This window comes from Rhododendron vialii, chromosome 6a (assembly GCF_030253575.1).
Source record: "Rhododendron vialii isolate Sample 1 chromosome 6a, ASM3025357v1".
Lineage (NCBI taxonomy): Eukaryota > Viridiplantae > Streptophyta > Magnoliopsida > Ericales > Ericaceae > Rhododendron > Rhododendron vialii.
In genome coordinates this window covers 3,747,871-3,771,897 of record NC_080562.1, presented here as the reverse complement: position 1 = coordinate 3,771,897, position 24,027 = coordinate 3,747,871, and the positions used below count along the sequence as shown (strand labels likewise).

Genomic DNA, 24,027 nt, shown 5'->3' with positions numbered 1-24,027 from the left:
TAAATTGTTGACAAGAAAAAAAAGAGAAAATTAAATTAATAGGGGAGCCTGGTCAATAAATATTACTAGTATTGACCTTGGATTCTTTGGCATTAGTCCAGTATAATCCAAATGACAAAAGGGTTATGCATAGTGGATTTGAGAAAAGATCAGTTGATTACAGTCAGTTTGTGACAACTAAAGCGGACTATTAAGTATTAATTACTCTTTTGGTTCTAATTAAACGGCAATTAGTCAACATCACAAGCTATAAAAATGGCCATAATTAAGACAAGAAATTCTATCCAGACATTTAATCATATGAAATTTTGACCCCACATTTGTTCACTTTGTTTGACACCCAACTGCCGAACCTTTTTACTTGTTTTATCGATATTTAAACGCATTATTATGTGGAACTTCGGTGGTGCATTTCGATATGAGAGATGCTACATATACTACATAGTTACACTACACGTTATATTACATTTTATGTGGAGCTCATTTCAGGTTTCAAAAAAATCCAGAAAAATATTCATAAAATTCTAAAATATTATTTTATAGGGCTCTGTAAAAAATTAGCTTCAACGGATATTGGTAAGTATTATTTCTAGATTTGTAGTGCCGAAACTGCGCAATTAAGCAATTTCACCCCTATGAATTCAAAAGTAGTACTTACCGACATTCATTGGAGCTAATTTTTTATAAGATCTCATAAAACAATATTTTAAAATTTATCGGTATTTTTTTAGATTTTTTTGGGACTCAAAATAGGTTTCACATAAGATGTAGTGTAACTTTGTAGTATAAAAAGGTAGTTTACCTATCTTTAGTGATACTATATTGTGAGCGACCGACCTCTTTTCGTCTTATTTTTTTCAAATGTTTTCTGTGCCAGGAATCAGACGTCTTGAAATTCAAGATACTCAAATTACCATATTTTTATAAGAAGACCTCAAAGATTGAAAGGGACATCAGCAATATGCCGGTGAATTTGATTTATGAATGGATATACAGGACGTCGTTTTTTCGTCCTTGACTTATTATTTGTTTCCTTAACCAAGTGTATTTCTTGTGACTTGAACATCATGTAGCATTTTGTAAAATCATGACATCTTACCATGTTAACATCTCTCTCTCTCTCTCTCTCTCTCTCTCTCTCTCTCTCTCATCACACTATATATTTTAGAAGGTTAGTGGGGATATATTTTAGAAGGTTAGTGGGGATTGAACTTTCAACATGAGCCAAACAATATGCTCACTGCACCACTTGTGCTAGTATGAACCCGGATCCGATAATTAGAGTACTAGCTGACTTGTCAAATTTTTCAGTGAATGCGCGTAAAACCCCAAGTTTACGCTGCATGCATAAATAATTTAATCTCATTAGTTAGGTTTCTCTCATTTTGAATATAGTACTAGTTTCTACTTGGAAATGGCCTACCCCTCAATTTCCATGACTGTACTTTTTTTTTTTGGGTTTTGGGTGTTTAAGATAGATAATGTAGATAGCTAGGGTATTTCATATAACCGTCATGGTTTATTGTGATCAGCACTACATAAGCACTACATAACCATCTGTGTAAGTTATTCCATTGCAACTTTGTTAGGGCCGAAGGCCCGAAGCTAAAGTCCTTCACGTGCTACAAGCGTGAGAGAGTATGTTTAATTAGCATCATCAAGTAGGTATATAGCTAGACTTGAATCCTAGCATTGAGGACATATCTGTACAACTTTGGTAGAGAAATCCGGCAGGAAATTACATCAATCCTTATTTTTGGTCAATTGTGGCTTGGCAATGGTAATATTCCTAAGCAATAATTGGCTGAGTTTCTATCATCCTCGAAATTGCCCTTGGAAACACAAGACACTTTTTTGTTCTTAAGAGCATCTCCAATCAAGCTCTATATCTCTAAATACGAGAAGAAAATTACTCCAATAAAGCTCTATATTGGGTCTCTATTTTCGAGACCCAATTTTGGTTCTCTATATATAGATATGTTCCAAACATATAGACCCACTTCTATATTTAAGGTTCCTCTCATTAAAATAAGGTCCCTTTTTTTTTTTTCTAATAAGTAATTGTAAAATATGTACCAAATAGAGATATGCGTATATATCTTAGGATATGTCATCGTACTTTGGGATTTTAGTACAAATAGGATACGGGATGCGGTACGTATAATTTTTCTAAGGAGACGATACGAATAGTAGATATGTATCCAATACTGAAGGTTTTTGAACGATGGTGATTTGAAAACTAAAGGCTGCATGTATTGGATTACTAAAATGGGGCTTGTATTCCTAAAAGGGGTTATAGTAGTACACTTATCAAACAAAGAACAAGGATATTTGTATTGGATTACAGAAGGGAAAGAAAATAAGGACAAGAGGCTGCATGTGAACCTTACTAGGGGTCATAATATGGGGGGACCCAATTAAATAAGTACCCTTATGAGTGCCTTACCATAAATTGTATGTTATGAAAATGTATGGCCTTTCTCATTCATTGTGGTGTTTGGATTCAGTTAAGAGTAAGTGTACTCATGGCCTAAAAAATTGGAAAGAGGGGGAGTGGGTTGTGGGATTGGTTGGTTTATATAGTACAAAATGAGGTTTTCCTACAAAGGCAAATGGACAAATGTGATATGGGGTCCAAACTTGGAATTTGGACCGGCCAACTATCCCCTACTAGGGCTCATAATTGGAATGTCCTATGCTTGTTCTGGTCTTGACTGCCTCTAATAGAACACAGAAGGGGCATCCCTAACATCAGCATTGGTGTACTTGTCCTTTCCCCTATTGTGCATGATAATACAACTTCCATTCTCCACACTTCCTTTGTACTAGCTAACTAATTTCAGGATTTTTTTCTTTCAGGATTATAGTTCAGGTATGTGAGGTAAAAAAAATCATATATATGTACTTGGAGAATTAATCGGGTCGACGTTTAAACACCTTCATATGGAGAGATGAAAAAATAGTGCTTCTTGACTCAGACAGAACGAGATGTGTTGATGTTGGTATTGGTATTGGAAAAAGGTTAATTGAGGTGAAACGGGTATCGCTGTGTTGTCAATAGAAAAATATATGCGTTGTCAATCAGTAGAAAATTGATTAGCACACCTTCCAAGCAGGTAGTGTGTGTCAATATTTGTTAAAAGTGTACAATCGATCTCTAGCAACGTTTCATAGTGTTTGTAAGTATCTATTGATATTTAAACTTATTTCACGTGGTATGTGTATTATTTGTGCGTATTATGCATTAGTTAACAAAATTGTAGTGCAGAAGGGGAGCTCTACCGTGATCCGTGAGTACTTTAGTGAGAGTGCTTCACGTTTGAGACAATTTTGTCACAATGGTGGCCGGTGGGTGTGGAAATCAATTGACCAATAGGAAATTTAGAACTAGTGGGGACCGGGGTCAAGTGACTACCCACTTTTCCTATACGCCGTGTCTGTACCGATAACAATTCAATTGTTTTCTTTTTATGGTTCTTATGGCACGAGAAGACTCAGAATTCTTGTGCACGTACTGTGAATATATGTTAGGTGATTAACATATTTCGATTGCCGGACCATGTTTTATGTATCTCATCCAAATTCGTAACGAAACTGAATGCATATGCATGTGTTGACTCTCATTTGAAATGCTCCCTAACACCCATAAATCAAACCTACCAACTTCACATCAATAGGATGTGGTATTGTCAAAGCAAATCGGCTCTTTATAGGAACACTTTTAGTAGTATCACCAAAACATAGGCTTTTCGATATAGTATTCAGATACAATATGTGACATTTACCTAATTTCACCTTTGCCTTCATCGCACAAACACATATTCACTTTTGCAAACACATATATGCCTAAGAAATCATTGATTTTCTGGCCATGTTCACTTTTGAGTGCTCAAGTCCTTATCATTACCACCTGCGTAATTGTTTCTTATGGAGGAGTAATATCCTCCCTGATCTTGGTAACGTGTACCGGGCAACCGCTTTTTAATCTTGCGAAAAGCGCCCACTTCTCCAGGCTTGAATCCGAATTGAGTACCTTCCACCTGATCAAAGTCATTTTTTTGACATAGAAATAATCAGATCCTTCTTCTTCTTCTTCTTCTTCTTTTTTTTTTTTGCAAAATATTGCTTAAGTTGAGTTTGGCATATTCTGTGTTGTAATTTTAAGATGGAGAACTAACTTGTATGTGGTGACTAGACGGTGGAGAAAGACTAGCATCATGGCTCTAGCCAAATTGACACCCAAACAAGTCCTTCCTCCTTGTCCAAAAGCTAAGAAGCTGTACGGTTTTGATTCATCCTGTTACCAAGAAACAGAGAGACACTGATAACATAGTTCAATATTCGTTGGCAGGAGGATATACAGTTGATCATTGAATCTAATAGTATTAGGAACTGTCCAACTAATAGCTTCAGCTCTTGCGTCGGTTTCCAAGTTTCTGTGTATCAAAACGAGGCCCATTTCATGCACATTTGAAAAAAAAATCAGTTCACGCTCTACGATGACAAATCCAATGAAAAGACTGCACAATGACTGTAGCAAAAAGAAGTTTCGCAGACCTCAATGTGGCTATTAAGTGCCCTCTCATTGATGTAGATTTTGGTAGCGAAAACAATTATTGACAAGAGACTTACATCAAACCTGGAAGGAATGAACTTGTCAGGATCATTGTACACTGTGGGATCAAGGTGTAATGATCTGGCATCAATATTAACGTTCCACCCTTTCTTGATCTTATATCCTTGCAATTAAAAAGTGAAAATAAGTGTTCATTTCTGGGAAAACTTAATTCAGTTAAATTTGTCAAAAATGCTACGCCCAGAGCTCAACATCACTGCTCTCCCACTGCTCTCAATCTCATTGTCTAAAAGTGTTTTGGACGGTCCAGATTTTTAAACCTCTCGGACCATTGATTGCCGAGATGGACGGTGAGATGTTGGGCGGTGAATGATAAGCGGTGGGGGTGGGTGTTGGAAAACAAACCATGAATCTCACAGTCCTGCAGTGATAATCTTGGAAACCAAGGTACTATGGATGCCATCCTTAATGATTCTTTAACAACCTGTTTGTGAAACTCTTATCTGTTAATTCACGACAAACTTAATTTGCATATAATTAAGGGATAATTAGTTTACTTAGTTCATATATATCATCAAACCAAGCATATGATCTCAAACTTTCAGTGTTTGGAAACCTTGGAAGCATACGGCATGTCGTTCAGATCTTCTAGCTTGAGGAATGCATTTGGTGAAGATTTTTCTGCCAGGGAAAGTTGCTCAGCCTGTTTTAGTTAAACAAAAATATCCTTTCAACTCAATGTCTTGTAAGGTGAAAAGAAAAAAGAGAGATTTAGATCGAAAAAAATGGCATGCATCAATAACATTTAAATGTAAATGCGAGGCATTTGTCGGTCGATCAAGATTGCAAAATGCTATCAGAATCTGGAAAAGGACACATAGAATCATCAGTCTTCCAAGATTCTTATGTACATCTGGGACTGTACTAGCATTGTACACATTGCATCTTAAATGCTCTATGAGATTTGGTAAGCACGTAGGTCCTTAAATTTGTAGAAATTCTCCTGACTCATACTCACATATAATAGTACCGACGATTGACGGTTATTTATCGTGCCAAGTCATGGCCTCAAAAAGAATGTGTTATATGCATACAAAAAACTAGCTTCATTAATTCTTGTTACCTTAAGTATGTCGAGGACCTCTTGGTTTTCGCCCAAATACTTGACCATCCATGTAATAGCACTAGCAGTTGTGTCCTGACCTGCACACATATAAAAGCCATACTCGTTTTCTTGAGGCTGTCCGGGGACCCTGTAGTGAGCAGCCTTGTAGCGCATCCAGTAGTGCGCAACCATCTGAACCGTTCATCTCAACAGTCAATGGTTCAAATATGTTTGTTAACTCTTTTCGGTAAAAGTATACTTTGACCGTTAAAAGTTAACAACGGATTTGAACCATCAATTGGGGGAACGGACTGTCCGGATAATCACTACTCACTACAGGGTCCCAAAGGCAATCTGGGGACCTGTAGTGAGCAACAGAGGCAATTAATAACAGAGGCAATTGTACCTGCAATAATCATGGTTAAGATGTTGTCCTTAATCTGTGCATCTGATAGTGATAAGGCTTCATTTGAACCACATGAATTGGGATCATCTTCCATTAGAAGGAGGTGTTGGAGGAAATCATGGGGATGATCATGAGCTTCTAAGCCTCTTGTTCTTCTTTCACTAACCATCTTCTCCAGTGCCCCCATGACTCTTTTTCTTGCCTGTCATAATTTTCCTTGCTTTATTGAATACTCAATTACGACAAATTTCGTTTTATGGATCGTTGTTTTTTTCAGGGGGGCGGAATTTAAATGAGAACGATCTGTCGGATGGGTTCGAACAGAAAACGATAATGTTACCTGGAGGCCCTTGTAGAATCTGGTCCAGGGTAGCCTCAAAGGGAACCGAAGCATTGCTTCACAAACAAGACCAATGTCTTTCTGCATCACATCCAGTTCATCTTCTCTCTCTAGACTCATCAACATCTTGCACATCGCCCTGAATGTAATCTGCACCGCCAATAAAAAAAAGGCCCAGTCAAAAATCTGATTTAAATGACAATTGATGAGAAGGCGTAGGTCTGGTAATCGAACCAAGCCACACTCAAGTTTTACTTCAACTTTGACTCGTTTAAAATTCGTTTGACATCTAAACAAATCAGCTTGAATTTTTTGTTTTTTTAAACCAAGCTTGTACATGCTACTACTTATTAGCTCTTTCGGCATATTATTTCATAAATTGATCCACTGTTTCGGGTCGTTATTAGCCATGCTCGGGCGACATAAGACAGTGAAGGTGACAGCCCTAGCTGCCTTTACGAAGATTTCCCTTTCGAAATAATCCACTGTTTCAGGTCGTTCAGCTCGTTATTAGCCATGCTCGGGCGACATAAGACAGTGAAAATAAAACAAAGATGAAAAGTTACTCTTAAAACTATAACCAACCTTTAGCGCTTCGTCAAGAATGACAATAGTACCCTTGTGCTCCCACCTACTCAATGCACTCACAACCAGTTGATCAAACTGTTCGACAAAAACAGCAATGGAACTTGTGGAGAACAAATTGGCTAGACGGCTTCGGATATGTTTGTGTTGCTGAGGAGCAGCGCAGAGCAAGCTTTGATGTCCCACAACCTCTGCAATCGACCTTATATACCTCTTCGTGAATCTCCCCAAATCGTTGTTTAGGATCAATTTGGCTGACTCAGTGCTCGAAACAAAAACATGGGTCTCCCCAAATATGTTGGTTTTGAAGCAATTTCCATACCTGCTAAAATGCCGAAATAAGTATCGTTTCGTTGCTAATATGGCTACAAAAATTTTAAAATGAAGTCATCGTGCTTATGTTTTATGACGTTTTTTCTGTTATGATTGAGGGACGACGTACCTATATTCTATCTTCGGATCATACGGGTAGCTAAAATTTTATCGATCAAACGACTTGGCACTTTCTGATTGGCTGAACGACAAGGCATTTTTTGTTAGTCAGCCCACAAAAGAAAGAGAACCGATTTCAAGAAAATGAATTCTGGATTTGCTCATCACCTATGACCCAATTTAGAAGGTGAATCGTACTACGAATATCCGACCCAAAAGATTAAGAAAACAAGAAGATGAAGTAAAAGAGGTGGATCTTCAATCAAAGCTGAAAACCCATGTGGTTTGGGCTTAGCCTGTTGGGTCTAAATTTCCTCCATGTGGTTAGGAGAAGAAGATTTTGGGTGGTCATGCCAGTGTACCCAAGCTCCTATTATCTCTGTATTTTGTGTTTTGAGTTAATGAAATTTATTTTTTGTTGTTTCAAAAAAAAAAAAAAAAAAGCTGAAAACCAAATAAATTTTACCTCAGTCTGCGAACCTTTACAAAGTCATAGAAACCGTTGCTACTATTGACTGCAGCCATGAACTGCAAGGTTTCTCCGATCAGAGGTAAGCCCCGATAGCCGGGTGGAATCCCGGCTGTCGATTCGCGCGTATTTGGGCACCGTATGATCTTCTTCAATATGTGGAAAATCAACCATATCAAGGCTGGAAAGAGACAACTCAGAAGGCAATTAGAAGAAGCATTAAGCGCCATCCTTGTTTAATCCAGCCAACTAGCAGTCCTGGCTGAATGCAACTTTGTGGTGTTGTTTGATTCAAGCATACAGATATTTATGCATACGAGCTAGATTTGTGAGATCGTGGAGTTCATCATGAATATATTGAACGTATACCTGAAGGGACCGGTCGAGTATAATGTATGACAGCAAATAAGAATCTTACACTCTCGAGTCTCGAGCTTACAGGTTTAACTCTGGTTGCAACAAAAAAGAAAAAAGCAATTTGGGGCCATTGGAGATTCGTGTAGTCGTTAGTTTTAGGAGTTCGGGATTATTATGCATGTGCGTTAACCGGTCCGGATATCATTCACCCTCAAAATATCTAAAATCGAAACGTCCAATCGGGCAATTTGCAGGGAACAAAGAGGGCCAAGTGTAGGGATGAAAGAGGAGTGCGGGGCATTTTTCTGGCCGACAGGCTTTGATCATGTCATTTCATGAATCATTGTTTCCACTTTCAGAGCCCTTATATATTTAGTATTTTATTATTTTTCCTAACGAAATTGTATAGCTTTCCATCGTTAAATCTATCGCATACAGTGGCTGATTAAAAGAAAAATCTAAAAAAATTAAGTGGACGCCATGGAAATAGGAACAAAAAAGAAGAAGTGAGAATTGAAAATTTGAAACTAATAAATGAATATTCACAATTTCACATTTTTCTTTTCCAACTGATCGAACTCTCAGGGATAGTAATGTCCACTCGTGGCAACGTCCCTCTTCTGATGAGTAGAAATTCAATTCCGAAGGAATTTGGCTAAGCAAGCATGGGAAGTGTTTATAGACCACGATCGCTTTACATGCAGCTTTCGCGGTTATTGTTTGGAATTCCAACGGCTCTGTTCTATGGCAGCAGAAGCATAGGCTATCAGAGGTGCTTGTTCTGTGCTCAATCAAGCAATCAAATTTTCACAACTCTAATGGCGATACTTAGGACCGGGAAATTTGTTTTCTAATTCTAATTATGGATGTATTTTCCCGGCCCCTATTTGTAATCTCCCAATTGATCTCTGTAATTTGATCCGTTTGGATCATTCTACGCAATGAATCGCTCTTAAAAGAAGAAGAAGAGAGATTCGCACCTTCAAGTTTTAACCGGTGAAGGCATGGATTAGATCAGTTAGAAATATTCACACATTCAAATCATTGTTTATGGGTGCCAATTACCATCAGCATTACCTTGTTTCAAACGCAAATCATACATAGGCAACTTTCCCTGTCAAATGTACCTGAAACGCGAGCAACAATTCATGCGGTTCAAATTCATTTCAAGGGCGATCTACATTACACCCTGTTCAAATTTTTGCCCTTTTCATGTTCACTTCATTTTTTCGTAACTTCATGTGCTGCTGTTCTACGCCAGTAATGCCCATGCGAACTAATTCTGAACAATTTTTTCACACATAATGAGACCTTTTTTTGTGAATTCTTCAGAAAAATCAACACCAGGCTAATAGTTACGCCAAAATACACTACTTAGGCGGATCTTTCTCCCTTATCATTTTTTTTCTCACACGGGAAATCTTTATTTATGCTCCGATCATACAATATAAGTTGGCCCGGATACTTGAGTTATTAAAAAAATACACTGTAGGTTTGTTTACTGATTTTCTGCTTTGTAAACTTGAGGACCTCTCTCTTCTCTTTCCATTCCAATCAATTATCCCATTCTAATCAGAGAGACGACCAAATCAACATACATGGCTCTGTTTCTGGACAAGTGATCGTCCATGATTTCACCATATCTCCGAAACAGGACATCCAGTATCTCCCTCCCAAAATGACACTCGAGCATCGACTCGACCACGGCCCTGACAGTCTTTGCGACTCGTTGCCCGCTCGAAAGTTCCTCAATCTTTTCCTCTTCAACAAGCCCTTGCACCAATTTAGTGTTAGATAAATATGAGCCGACCTAGTAACATGTTAGAGGTTACTCTTTGAGGTCACATGTCAGAACCCCACGTAGGCCAACCAATATTCCAAAAGTTGAAATTACTAAAGGGTTTGCCCAGTAGTTAACTTCAAAGCTCCGGAATTAATTGAGGTTTGCGCACACTGGCCGGACATCCGATCATAACAAAAACGTGTTGAAGGTTATAGAAAATGATAATTTTACGTACGAATCTAGAAGTAGGTACGTACCTCTGAAGCCAGGCTCATTAGAGCTAGAGCTAAGAGCTCCCAATATTGGAAACGACTTTGTTCAAAGTTAGGGTCAGTATCTCTCCTACCCGTGAACGACAACACCATGCGTCCGCCGGGGACCATTTCCTCGGCTCGTGACTTGAGGAAGAGGGAGAAGTCCTTGTGGAACTGTGATAAGTATGCCTCCACCACGCGAACTGGGCTTGTTTCGGAAAGATACAGCTTCCCCTTTGTTGTAACGAACGCTATGAATGCAAGCTAAGAACGAGAAATTGAAAACTAAACAAGAAATCACAAAGACACAAAATATACGTGGTTCCCCAAGATGGGTACGTCCACGGATGAGGAGAGAGAAGATTCACTAACCAACACGAAGAAGAGATACAAAGAGCCGGCTATAATCCGTAACTCTAGAAAGGCCACAATATGAAAGCTCAAAAGATACTTTAGAAGTTCCCCAAAAGCCCTATTTATAATAGGTTACAAAAACGGGAACAACATAATTAACCAATGTGAGACTAAAGAATACAAGGCATTCCTAATAATTCTCCACCTTGACTTGAATTCCACTGAACCAAATCACCAAATATAACTCTCCCCTTCTAACCTCTCACTCGCCAAATGCCCTCGAGGAGCGATCAATTGCAAATACCAAGCAAGCCCAAGCAATGCTTGAACTTGGCAACCGGAATCGGTTTAGTCAACATATCTGCTGGGTTATCTACTGTACCCACTTTCTTCATCTCAACTTGCTTTTGTGAGATGATATCCCGAACGAAGTGATACTTGACATCGATATGCTTGGTCCTCTCATGATATATTAGATTTTTAGTCAAATGTATAGCACTCTGCGAATCACAAAATACTGAACTCACACCCTGTGCAAGACCAAGCTCACAAAGCAAACCTCTCATCCACAATGCCTCCTTCACAGCTTCAGCAATGGCCATATACTTTGCTTCTGTTGTAGACAGCGCGACTATAGCCTGTAAAATAGCTTTCCAACTAATGACACTTCTGGACAGAGTAAAAACATAACCTGTCAGAGACCTCCTCTTATCGTGGTCACCGGCAAAATCCGAATCAATATAACCAACAGCATGATCACTAGAATTGGCAACTCCAAACAATAGACCAACACTTGCAGTTCCGCACAAATACCGTAGTATCCATTTCACAGCCTCCCAATGTGCCTTTCTTGGACGCTCCATATAACGACTAACGACACTAACTACATGTGAAATATTAGGACGAGTACATACCATGGCGTACACAAGGCTCCCAATTGCGCACGAATATGGAACCTGAGACATATACTTCTCCTCATCCTTCGACTGTGGTGACAACTCAGCTGAAAGTCAAAAGTGTGCTGCCAAAAGGGTACTGACTGGCTTCGAGTTCTACATGGCAAAGCGCTCAAGCACTTTAAGAACATAAGACTTCTAATTCATAAATAATTTGCCAGCTACTCGATTTCTGCAAATCTTCATACCCAAAATACGTTTTGCCGCACCCAAATCTTTCATCTCAAATTCACCACCTAACTGTTGTTTCAACCGATTGATTTCTGATACACTCTTGGCAGCAATAAGCATATCATCAACATACAACAGTAGATAAACAAATGAACCATCTGGAAGTTTTCAAAAATACACACAACTGTCATACTCACTTCTTGAATATGACTGACTTATCATAAAAGTATCAAACCGCTTATACCATTGCCTAGGGGATTGTTTGAGGCCATACAAAGACTTATGAAGTAAACAAACGTGATCCTTCTTACCAGAAATAACAAATCCCTCAGGCTGACGCATATAAATCTGTTCCTCAAGCTCGCCATGCAAAAACGCAGTTTTGACATCAAGTTGCTCTAACTCAAGATTATAACATGCAACAATAGCAAGTAAAGGGCGAATGGAACTATGTTTTACAACTGGTGAAAATACCTCATTGTAGTCAACACCATCCTTCTGGTTGTATCCTTTCGCCACTAGCCGAGTTTTAAACCGAGCGTCTTCTACCCCTGGAATACTTGGTTTGTGCTTGAAGACCCACTTGCATCCAACAATCCTTTTCCCTTTCAGCGGTTCTACTAACTTCCATGTCTGATTCTTCTGAAGAGACTCAATCTCCTCATTCATAGCAACAAGCCACTGTGCAGACTCAGCACTCAAAACAGCTTCTGTATAGCTTGAAAACTCCTCACACTCAATTGTTTCAGCAACTGATTAAGCATAGGCCACCATCTCAGAATAAGCCGAATACCTTTCAGGAGGTCAAATCTCCCTCCTTGGCTATCTTTAGCAATAGTGTGTGGTTGCTCAACTAATACATCAACATCTGTGTCTGAACTCTTGAACTCCTCTTCAATTGGCTTCTCAATGTGTTTCTTCCTTGAACTGTATCATCAACCTGCTTAGACCCCTTAATTAGATAATTTTCATCAAAAGTCACATCCCTACTGATCAAAAACTTCAAATCATCAGAGCACCCCTTATCACTAGTTGAGGTGATAAGGTCTCCTTGCACCTTTGGTACAGTGTTGTGCTCCAGAGGCCCTCTCCACCACACAGTGTGTTGTTTGCACACTAATATGTGATAAAAAAAAGGCTCGTGAAGCAAACGCTCTAAGAGCAGTGAATAGTCACTCCCTCTTTTATAAACATCTTACGATCAAGTGGGTAAGTATATCAGCTCAATGAATTTTTTTTTTCTCGATGATTTAGTCAGCACACTCTGTAAATTGAACGGTTCAATCATGAGATGAAATCTTGTAGAGCTCACCAATGTGCGCTACACCTAATAGTACATTGGCACAATCCCATTTGTTAAACCAACATTGAGACAAGACAGCGTAAAGCACATGTAATTGCGCAAGGTCCACCTATACCTAGTCATGGAGAAATTTTTGGGGACCGGTAGTGTACCACACACTTGGTACACCAGAGCGTCCAAATGTGTTTTGAACGGTCCGGATTTTAAAGATGGAAAAAGAGGAGAGAGTGGTGAGGGGAGGGGAGGAGGGAATGAATCTGAACCGTCCAAAATATGTTTAGACGGTTCAAATCGCCACGTGATATCTACTCGGCACCCAAAAACTTCTCCTAGTCATGAAAAGGAGAATGGCACATAAGTGATGCTAATGTTAATTTAAATTATTTAATGAGTGGCTTGGATACATCATGTGGTTGAAGATGATGACCTGATTTTGAGGAAAAGATGACTGAAAATAGAAGCAATAACCAAATAGGGTTTTATTTGGCATCAAAATCATAGAGGACGCTGACCATGAGATGGAAATTGGAAGTAGGTTGGTCCCCTGACTAATTTGGCTACTATCCCACACCATAATAGCACAGTTTAAGCCTAGGGTTCAGGCCCCCCAAATACAAGTAAATGTAGGGTAAAACAGTGATTTCACATGACAATATTACCACTCAACGGAAGGCCTCGCTTTTTAGGTAAGACCCATTTTGATCAAGAGTGGACAATGAGTTGACTCGAGTCGGTGATCGAATAAATAGCTCTTTGGACGGACAAATCGTTGCCGCCACCGTCGGTGGTGATGAAACGAAACCCTTTTGCTCGTTGAACCAAACGCCCGAGTTAAACCAGTCGTCTCCCATTCCAGATAGGAAACCAAATGTTCCAGAGTCAAATGCCCTAACAAGCCGCCGCTCCTCTCACCGATGCTTATGTCGTTGTAAACTTACTGCCGCCGCCACAGACTGACAGAGGAACATCCAAAACAAAACGGGGCAAAACCTAGACTAACAATCTAAGAGAGAGAGTATTGATGTGATGAAAGTCGTCCTCACATTGTGATACAAATGAGAGCAGCTCCAGAAGCAACATATTACACGGACAGAAGTCGGTCAAAAAACAAGGAGACAAGCCACACGGATCCAGTAAGCCAGCATGTCAAAAAATACTTATTTACAGCAATAACATGCATACTTTCAACTGCAAAAGCCGATATGTGTGTGCACTGTTCACCAAAGGTAATTTTTCCTTGGCTTGAGATTTTCAAGATACAGAATCTACAGAATCAGACACATCAGGGACATCATCAAGGATGAATTGACCAAGTCTACCAGTCCGAAATAAGGTGAGGAACTTCTTTGACACCATAGTCCGAGCCTCCGATGCCTTGTGAGGTATCTTAAGTGCCTTCTGAAGAGCTTCAAACTGCTGTTCTATGAGAATCTCCAAGTCGGTTTCGTTTTCAAGACTACCATTGAAATCCGTGAGAGGTACAAAAAGTGCTCGTTGTACTTCAGTGACAAGATCCTGTGGAAAAATTTTGTACTTCAGTTACAAAAAGCGCTTGTTGTATAGAGGGAGACAAGAAGATTTAAGCAAGCCAAAAAGGGAACAATTCCAAACACATGCTAGTAATGTCAAACATCAAAGAATTGTGGTACTATGAATAAGTTCACCATAACCAGCCATTGTGTTAGCACTGTGAGGGGAAAGTATCTCAACATTTTCCTTTCTGACATGGCCACACTAACAGTCCATCAGGAAAAGAGAAGAAATGATTCGTGTTTCTCAACAAATTTCACCACTTTTGGTGAGAAAGGGAATGGGACTTTTATGAATCATATTTCTCTTCATGCCTTGCTGTTTCTATTCACTTCTTACAGTTTGTCACAATTGAAACAAGTAAGGGGTTCCCTTTTCCCTCCAATTCTTATCTTTTCTCACTGAATCTCATAAACCAAATGGGGTGTAAGTGAGATCAATGTAACATGGAATCTTTGACGCGGCGGAATTCACGAGAGACTAGTTAGCGTACTAGTCCAAACGAGATAAACAACTCGTCGCAACGAGCAATTCTTGCGCACAAGAAAGAAAGAGAAAATCTCTGTAATATTATTGATAAAAGTTTAAAAGTCTAATAATTGAATAGGTTACAGTCCTTTTTATAAGACCCTAACCCTAGAAATCCTACTGTAAAAGAAATAATAAATCATGCCAAAACAAGCGGCATTAAATAAAAGATATTTCCTAATTAATTAAAATAAAATCCTAATTCTTGTAGACCAAGAATCTTAATAAAGGTAGAAATCAAAATCAAACTGAATACGGAAAGTTAATAATTCTAACCTAAACGAAAATATTCCTAATCAAAATCTTATTCTAAAACAATAAAAATAAAATACAAAAATTCTCCATTTTTGTCCTACATCAGTCTCCTTTTCTTCAAAAGAACTCGACCTCGAGTTCTCATTAGAAACTTGCCACCTTCCATTCCAAAGAAATAAATATTTGGAATACTTCAACCTCTTGTTCGTCTTCCAAAAATCATTTAAAGAAAAGTATTTATGCAATGATCTTTTCTCTTTGTACTTCAACTTGTTAACAAGATGTATTAGACGAATGTTCGGAATCCAATCAAATTGTTGCACACCAAGAAAATCGACAAAATTAGCATCATTAATTCTGCTTTGCCCGCAATCATGTTTTGAATCCTTTCCATGAATGTATTCTTCGACATGATCGTTGGCTGAATCTTTTGAATCTACTTTTTCGGACACCAATTTACTTTCGTCAATGTCGCTAACCAAAATCTCCTCATTGACACTAATATTAGTATCAACCACTTCCAATGGACAATTATTTTGGTCATCAACAACTTGATCACCAACATCGATACCATTTTTTTTATTATCAACTTCAATTATAGTTTCCTCTTTTTTGCTAATACCAAGGTCAAATTTCTTTTTACCGTCAGCTTCAATGTGCCCACAATGACTGCATTCAACATCGACCTCCACTGTTTCTTCGATGTTGGGCTCAACAAATATCACCTCCTCTAGTTCAACTCGATCTCCTTCCTCTTCTGCGATCTCATATCCATCATAATAGCTGGAACGTGATGAATCTGAGATTGAAAGATTTTTATCGGTTTGTTGACGCTTTGAGTGACCCGAACCCAACAGTCTCAGTGATGTGTCCCTCGAGTTTTCAGTAGCCGCAACGGTATAATTTTTATTACTTGAAAAAGAATAAGACAACTCAAGATTATCTCGGGACAATCGCTTGGACTCAAGATTTCTTCGATACTCTTCATATAACATCTGACCATGATGCGATTGAAGAAATCTATCACTCATCAATCGTCTCATCCTGAGCCATGTCTTGATTGGTTGTTTATACTGGCGCTCCCGATTATATTGCAATTGCTTCCACCATCTAGAAGCATAGCCTTGTAATTTACAAGTCACATATCTAACTTCCTTTTCTTCTGGAATTTCCATATACTCAAGAAACTTATCAACTTTACGAAACCAATAAATTAAATTCTCAGGATGACAATACCCATTAAAACTAGGAATTATTGGTTGTACCTGAAAAGTTGAAAAGTCGTCATCTGTGCGGTAAAACCCTTCAAACCTTGAATGTCGCTTATTCGACTGATATCCATAATAATCCTCAAATAACTCGTCTTCAGATTCATCCTCACTATCAAGTTGATAATAAGAATATCTTCCGGAGACGTTTTGATTAATAGGTTGGTTGCGGGCAAATCCCTCAACGCTGTTCCTATCAACTTTGCGTTTAACAGATTGACCATGGGCAAATCCCTTAGTGCGAGTCCTGTTAAATACTTCACCACGACGAACGTCAATGGGTGTGTCTTCAACTTTGTTTGGTGCCATCGAACCAGGCAAAGCCTTGCTCTGATACCACTTGACGCGGCGGAATTCACGAGAGACTAGTTAGCGTACTAGTCCAAACGAGATAAACAACTCGTCGCAACGAGCAATTCTTGCGCACAAGAAAGAAAGAGAAAATCTTTGTAATATTATTGATAAAAGTTTAAAAGTCTAATAATTGAATAGGTTACAGTCCTTTTTATAAGACCCTAACCCTAGAAATCCTACTGTAAAAGAAATAATAAATCATGCCAAAACAAGCGGCATTAAATAAAAGATATTTCCTAATTAATTAAAATAAAATCCTAATTCTTGTAGACCAAGAATCCTAATAAAGGTAGAAATCAAAATCAAACTGAATACGGAAAGTTAATAATTCTAACCTAAACGAAAATATTCCTAATCAAAATCTTATTCTAAAACAATAAAAATAAAATACAAAAATTCTCCATTTTTGTTCTACATCAATCTTCCACTTTGTCCAGAAATGCAAATGCAACAGCCATATTTCTCCTGTGAAGAATTTCATTTTTGTTTGTCTTGCTTGGCTTGACTCAACCCTCTCCTGCAGGCACAGGGACAACTCTTTTAGCACACCTTATTTTCCAGTAAAGGATTATGTTTCTGCTTATATTGTCTAGTCCTGACTAATTAAATGGATGACAGGTATCCCAAAGCACCCACAACTCTTTTGGTGTAACAACCCTCAGCAACACAAAACAGATCAAACCAATTTGGAAGGCTTTTGTTCTATACTTAGCTGAGTTTCAGAGTCCCAAAGAGGTCAAAAAAAGCATCCATAGATGTGCCAAACTACGAAAGCTCTTCTGAACATATCAGTCCTCAGAGAAAGTGGCGACAGTTAAACAAAGGGGTAATATCTTTCCTTCACAAAAGGTTAAGAGGCTGATGCAAAAAGATTCGCCCATTATTCACCAATACACAAGTGATCAAATGTGCCAGGTAGCAATAAAAAGAGATCTCACGCTATCATACTGTGGCGTGAAACAATTTTTGCATAACAGTTCTTTACGGCACATAGAACTAATCAATACCACAAAACCTATAAAGAAAGGATTGCCGCAAAAATTAGAGTCATCACCAGCAAGTTCAGTAATAACTTCGACTCAAAGATGGTAATATAACCATTATGGCCCTCAGCTTCATACAATGCCGCAAAAGCTTCATGCTCATTGGGTAAATAGCCATGTAGGATAGTTGAAATATTCATGAAATTTGGTTTCTGGCAATCTTTAATACTAAGGAGAAAAAGATACTGGTGCTTTTGACAAGCATGTATTTACCTCAATGTAGCGCACACCAGACCTATCCAAGGGCTTCCTCTTTGGGAGAAGATCTTTGAGATTATACTCATGTTTTTCATCTGATTCAACCAGAAGGCCCTCCATTCTTCTATCATCCAAGTGCTTCCAGTGGAAAGGGGTGCCCTGAGTGTTCAAAACCGCCAGTAAATATTGAGCAATACGTTCTTCACCTACTACTGAATCTTTTACAGATCCTGAATGTTATTGACATAAGTTAATTATCCTGATGGACTGAGAGTCTGAGAAGCATTAGACCATATACACGTGTAATTCTAGTGGGAAAGTTTCAGATGGCAAAAGTGACGAATTCAAGACGTTTGCACATTGTTCTTCTCCCTCTAGGCATGCTGCGTGCTATTCTAGAGGCAAAGAGCAGCAGAACATGCATGGTCAACTCCAATTTAGGACAATTTAAGACATCTGAATATTAGATGCTCCCTCTCTAGGCAAGGTCTTTAGGTAACTTTGGCACAACTTCCATCTTAAGCAAATTTCCACATGAATTACTGACCTTTATGGAAATAAATGAACATGAAGCTTTTCCAACATTGTAACCATACTAAGATAACTACAATTATTTTCTCAATGATGATGCAAAACAATTATTTAGGTGCACCATAGAAGCATGACATTGCTAGTAAATACCTTAGTTACACGAAGCGAGAGCGGGGACGGGAGCGGGAGCAGGGGCGGGGGCGGGGACGGGGGAGCGGACGATCATAGAAGTGTGGGAGCGCCATTGGGAGTGGTTAGGAAAAATTATTAAAATTATAAATATATTTTGGAATTTTATATTGTTAAATGTCAATATAAAAATGTTATTCTACCACACAAAATATTACTATTAAAATTATAAGTTTCTAGTTATATTTCAACATTTTTATTGGAGCACATGATTACACAATAGAGCTCTTGTGCATATTAAGTAGGCATGAAAGTTGAAGGCATTAGTTTGACTCTAGAAGGTTAAGATCAGATGTGCACACCAACAAGAACAAAACAACTTTAAAGGTACCAATTGCAACTTGAATCGTAAGTCTTTCAATCGTTTTTTGGGTGTAAGTTCCCGTATAGGTAAGGAACGAGTTTCTGTCGTCATTGGGATGAGTTTCTTGGAGTTTCCTTCGACGGGAATGCGGAAACGCGTTTCCGTCAAAGAAACATGGGCATAGTTGAAGGTTCCTGCAACTAAGGTAAATACTTCTAGAAATCATTGATTCTTTCCGTAATATACCTTAGATCATACAGTTAGTGTAAAATACCATTCTAGGGTTTAGAATGGAGAGTGAGAAAAAGATATGAAGGAGAAATAGGGAAAATAGGTTCCAGATCTTAATCAGCCCCACCCCCCACATATCTATGATACCTTGCCATACAATTTCAAGAAAACCCTGGCTAATACTAAGACAGAGTTAAGGAAGAAATAACTCAAACGCACGACTCTAATAAGTACTTAGGAGAGAATGATTCAACATCAGCTGCCCAGCAATCCATATTCAAACATACTGAAAATCAAGCATACTGGAAAAGCTGTATTGAGAGTATTTGACAGATATGAAAGTAAAGGAGATACCTGCCAAAGCAAGATTCAATCCTGTTTCAATGTCTGTGATACTTGGCACTAATACTCCTGGAGTGTCCAAAACATATATGCTAGGCTTGTGGGCTATCTGTGAGCAATATAATCAATTTTAGCACCCAAAATATTGCACAGCAAGTAATGTAACAAATGATTTAGAACAACGGTACACCGCGATGAAGGCAGGTCACAGGTGGAGGAATTGCATTGAATGTACAAATGCAAGTACAAAAGACGAAAAAATTACCACTCGATCAAATGGCCTCCAATAATAACATTACTGTAAGAATTTGTATATGTTCAGATATAATCAAGGAAAGAAGGCTCTAGAACAAATGGCCTATTCTGAATTCTAATGTCAATGTGGTAGATCAGATCCCACACTTGTTTAGTATTCCTTCAAAACTAACCACTGAACGCTTCACCAGTCTGAGAGAGAGAGAGAGAGAGAGTGGTCGCAAATTAGAAGGAAAAAAAGATGAGAAGATGCCGTGGTTAACTGATCGTAGATATTTACTGAACAACTTGGTCTCTCCCTGGCAACACTCTTTCCTGGATTCAGTCTGAAACAATGGATTCAACAATGAAATAGGAAATAGAAATACAAATGATAATCTGATTGTAGGGAAGCATATACACTACACAAACCGTGAACAATCAGAAAAATTAGGCGTCACACAAGATTAACTTTGCATGCATTCTAAAAATTAGTCTCCAATCATTATTCACAACACAGTAAGAACAAGATGTAAACAAAGAACAATAATAAAAATTCTTCCACAAAATTGACCTTAAATCCTGCAATATCTTGAGTAACGTCAGGCAATGGTCCCACTGTAGCACGCTTCATCTTCTGCTGCACTAAGAAATCTAGAAACTTTAAACACTACCTTAAGGCCATCAACACTGGGAGTTGAATTTGTCTACAATTCAATTAGAAATAATAATCACAAATACATATATTTCCTTTGATTGTGAGAGAAACTGCGTAAAAAAATTTACCAGGAAAGTGGGATGAAGCAATTTGATGAATGGAGTTAATTAAAGCTGACTTGCCAACGTTGGGAACACCAACCACCATAACAAGGAGAGTAGGTTCCCTTGAGATTAGCTCCTTCAGCTTGAACTCCACAAGGGCAAGAAGCTTTGGACGAAAACCGAGAATCAGAACATTTACATTTACATTTTATAAGTAACTGAAAATAAGAAGTGTATAGATCAAACATCAAAAGAAGACCATTCTTATCCTGAAATAATAAATTGAGTTCGTATAGGCATTTTGGTTCCCGCAATCGAAATAGCTTCTCTGGCTATATTTTCTGCGACTCTGCCTAAAACTTAAAGCTTGAAGCACTCAAAGACTATCAATATCCAACTATAGGAAAGTAGAGGCTTATATTAGTCGTAGCTAGCTGTGAGCAGGCATTTTTCCTTACTATTAAAAGGGACTGCTACTTGTAGTGTACAGTGTACCAGTGAAAGGGAAAAGCAAATTGAGATTAGATTCTGAAAAAGCAATAAATTGAGAAAATAATAGATCCATCTTCAGGTCTTCCTGTACTTGTGTTCGACGAAACACTTGATAAGGTACTAGGGGTACACAACGTGTATCATACGCACCCAACAAGTAAGTATAATATTACAGTTAACCACATAATAACCATCCTCAAGACTTGCATTTCATGAATATCAGATGAATCTACCAAGTTTTGGGATCAATGTAAGTCGAAATTAAAGAGAATAATTAGGCTTGTTTGTGCGTTGATAGGATAGGGTTTTCAGCTAGATTGTCCATATGAGGGTTGTGAACAGTACTGCAGAATCATCTTGTGAGGAGTAAAAAAGTGGAAGAACGCTGCCCTCACAATTTCGAGGAAAAGAGATAAAAGAAACAATCTGAAACTGATAATACTTGAAAAGAACATTTTAATCTTAATTAACCAAAAAGTACAACTAATCTTCTTCGGAAAATACTCGCTAACCTTCATAACAGAACCTTTGCCGTGCGCATTTATTGAAAGACAATCTTGCTTGCACGAGTTGAAATAACGAATCCATTTCTGCAAAATTTAAACCGCAAAGAACCATAATCATCACAACAGTCTACATTGCCTTTATATCGATAATATCCCTACAACACCAATTACCTAGAACCAAAAACTAAAGGTTTGAGGGCATCTCCAATATTTACATCAAGTACAAATTTGTTCAAAGAAAGGCCAAAAGTGAGTTCCAATCCCGTTCATGAAACATGTATCAAATAAAGGAAGTACCAAACCCTTCATCAAATCAATGATAAACCAACCTAAACGTTTGGCTGGAGATGCCTTTGTATGGCCCGTCACTAAAGATTGGTTTTTTATTGTCTTTTAGTTGCTTATAGACTAGACTAGGGGTGCCAGTTATCATGGGTATACTCAGTGTGATACCATACAAAAGAGTTGTTAACTTCTTGTCATCGTCACTTTTTGCTACTACACTCACCCACTGGTGTTAATCCTCTCTCCCTTTCCGATGTTGGTTGGCGTTCTGAAAGATGATAGTGGCTCAACCGACGAGAAACTAGAAGAGGAAGAAGTAAACAAAAGAGGTCCAAGCCAGACAATAATGTGTTCAATGGTCTCGTTGTTATTGTTTGAGAGCCAATCCAAAAGGTTTTTATTCCTCCTTCAAATTCACAATGGTCAAATGTTTTATTCACACTTGTTTCAGAATTGCTAGGAGAAAGGAACTGCTACCCTCTCAATCACGCATGAGAGGAACTTGCCTTAAGCCTTGTAACTTTCTAAGAAATCGCAGATGACGGGTTTCTTTCCTTTTGGTTTATCTCCAAGTGATTTTTGGCACAGCCTCTCCAATTCTGAGAGGTTCCTTTTTGTCTAAAGCCTCATTGTATATCCTCAATTTTTATTTAACATAAGCTTCATTATTGAAAATGAAACGGTCCGGTTTCAGCTAAGTTGGGTATTTGGGAAAAATTTTAAGGGCAATTTAAATAGAGCAACGAGTAGAATGCATCATATCAGATTAAGCTGCTTGTAGATGAAATTTTACTCAAATCTTATCCAAAGATCAAGAAATAAACACACAAAAAAATAAAAAAATTAGGGAGAAACAGCAGCACCTGCATTATGTTGGGATTGGCCAAATCTTTCTTGTTGAGAGCGATGACGTGCCTTTTCCCAGCGAGCATTGGCTGGAGATCTTCGTTTGCAGAGGACAGTGGTATCTGTAGGCGTAAAAGGATATGTAATTTAATAACCAAAGGCATTGTTACATATACATTCTTCTGTATCGATCGAGAGGGGGGGGGGGGGGGGGGGGGGGGTGGGGGGGAATACGCGGGCATCGCGGACTTCGATGACGAGGTCGGAGACCTTGAGGCGGTCGCGGACAGGGAACCAGTTGATGGTCCCACCTCCCTTGATAAAACCCATCTCCGCCAATAATCCCTTCTTCACTATTTTCTTCATTCTCTCTCTCTCTCGCTCCCTTCCTCCCAAACCCTAAACCCTGAAATACGGGCGCCTGTTTTCCCAACACCAGTGAAAGGCGTGGTTACTGAACACACGTTTTCTTCATGCTTGCTAACGAATTTTTTGACACCTGGCCGCGTTGTTTGGAGACCAGTTGGCCGATACGAATTGAAATAGATGAAAAAAAAAAAAACTTTTGAAAATCTTTCAGTCGCCTCAAAATATTTTTCAGGCTCTCTTTTGTTTCCCTAAATATTTCTTTGTATTTATTCAATTTTCTTTCGCGTTAGTTATTTTTGCGTCAAAGTTTTTTTATTTTTATTTTATAGATTATTGGTTTGTTTCGACGAGAGAAATTAAATAATTATAAAATAATGACCCAAACTCAAATATTATTATTTGGAAAAGTCCGAAAAGTTTGAATTTTTGTCCCTTTTTTTTTGGAGTTTTCCAAAAATAATTGAGTTTGAGTCATGATTTTCCACTTTTTTGACTTATCTTGTTGAGACGAATCAATAATTTACAAATATGAAAAAAATTTGAATAAAATTTAGACCCAAACTAACAACAGTTTAGAAAAAAAATTTCTATTTGGCAGGAAAATAAAAATGTCTGCGCAGTTTCATTTAACATTTTAATAGAGCGACTTGTCCAAGCAAACACCACAAT

The 24,027-nt window shown here is 38.3% G+C and overlaps 3 protein-coding genes across 4 annotated transcripts; all 3 read right to left on the bottom strand.

The window, feature by feature from the left end:
- Positions 1 to 3,686: 3,686 nt before the first annotated feature.
- On the bottom strand, positions 3,687 to 8,631 carry LOC131330996 (abscisic acid 8'-hydroxylase 4). 2 transcript variants are annotated; one of them, XM_058364794.1, is made up of 10 exons: positions 7,911 to 8,626; positions 7,013 to 7,334; positions 6,428 to 6,577; positions 6,088 to 6,289; positions 5,700 to 5,779; positions 5,193 to 5,279; positions 4,982 to 5,060; positions 4,633 to 4,739; positions 4,179 to 4,297; positions 3,687 to 4,040 (listed from the first exon to the last, which is right to left on the bottom strand). In XM_058364794.1, exons 1-10 carry the CDS (start codon positions 8,141 to 8,143, stop codon positions 3,926 to 3,928), a joined length of 1,494 nt encoding a protein of 497 aa, XP_058220777.1. In that variant the 5' UTR covers positions 8,144 to 8,626; the 3' UTR covers positions 3,687 to 3,925. The 2 variants fall into 2 exon arrangements, with proteins under 2 accessions (XP_058220777.1, XP_058220778.1); XM_058364795.1 differs by lacking the exon at positions 3,687 to 4,040 and having other exon boundaries at positions 4,185 to 4,321; positions 7,911 to 8,631.
- Positions 8,632 to 9,828: 1,197 nt separating this feature from the next.
- LOC131328275 (probable jasmonic acid carboxyl methyltransferase 2) lies at positions 9,829 to 13,942 on the bottom strand. The gene is made up of 3 exons (XM_058361241.1): positions 13,759 to 13,942; positions 10,311 to 10,558; positions 9,829 to 10,080 (listed from the first exon to the last, which is right to left on the bottom strand). Exons 1-3 carry the CDS (start codon positions 13,940 to 13,942, stop codon positions 9,829 to 9,831), a joined length of 684 nt encoding a protein of 227 aa, XP_058217224.1.
- Positions 13,943 to 14,076: 134 nt separating this feature from the next.
- On the bottom strand, positions 14,077 to 23,384 carry LOC131330997 (short integuments 2, mitochondrial-like). The gene is made up of 8 exons (XM_058364796.1): positions 23,224 to 23,384; positions 23,007 to 23,111; positions 21,865 to 21,942; positions 20,885 to 21,026; positions 20,673 to 20,743; positions 19,877 to 19,973; positions 18,283 to 18,497; positions 14,077 to 14,606 (listed from the first exon to the last, which is right to left on the bottom strand). Exons 1-8 carry the CDS (start codon positions 23,353 to 23,355, stop codon positions 14,343 to 14,345), a joined length of 1,104 nt encoding a protein of 367 aa, XP_058220779.1. The 5' UTR covers positions 23,356 to 23,384; the 3' UTR covers positions 14,077 to 14,342.
- Between the last annotated feature and the right edge of the window lie 643 nt (positions 23,385 to 24,027).

Excerpts from the sequence above, each read along its gene's own strand:
- LOC131330996 (XM_058364794.1), bottom strand. The coding sequence starts at position 8,143 with ATGGCGCTTAATGCTTCTTCTAATTGCCTTCTGAGTTGTCTCTTTCCA. Across the intron at positions 6,290-6,427 it reads GATTCTACAAGGGCCTCCAG|GCAAGAAAAAGAGTCATGGG; the intron begins GTAACATTATCG and ends AAATTATGACAG. Across the intron at positions 5,280-5,699 it reads AGGTCCTCGACATACTTAAG|GCTGAGCAACTTTCCCTGGC; the intron begins GTAACAAGAATT and ends TAACTAAAACAG.
- LOC131328275 (XM_058361241.1), bottom strand. The coding sequence starts at position 13,942 with ATGGGAGACGACTGGTTTAACTCGGGCGTTTGGTTCAACGAGCAAAAG. Across the intron at positions 10,559-13,758 it reads CCTAAAAAGCGAGGCCTTCC|CGTTCGTTACAACAAAGGGG; the intron begins GTTGAGTGGTAA and ends TTGCATTCATAG. Across the intron at positions 10,081-10,310 it reads TAATGAGCCTGGCTTCAGAG|GTCGGCTCATATTTATCTAA; the intron begins GTACGTACCTAC and ends ACATGTTACTAG.
- LOC131330997 (XM_058364796.1), bottom strand. The coding sequence starts at position 23,355 with ATGAAGAAAATAGTGAAGAAGGGATTATTGGCGGAGATGGGTTTTATC. Across the intron at positions 21,943-23,006 it reads CCAATCCCAACATAATGCAG|AAATGGATTCGTTATTTCAA; the intron begins GTGCTGCTGTTT and ends TAAATTTTGCAG. Across the intron at positions 14,607-18,282 it reads CTGGTGTGCGCTACATTGAG|GATCTTGTCACTGAAGTACA; the intron begins GTAAATACATGC and ends ATTTTTCCACAG.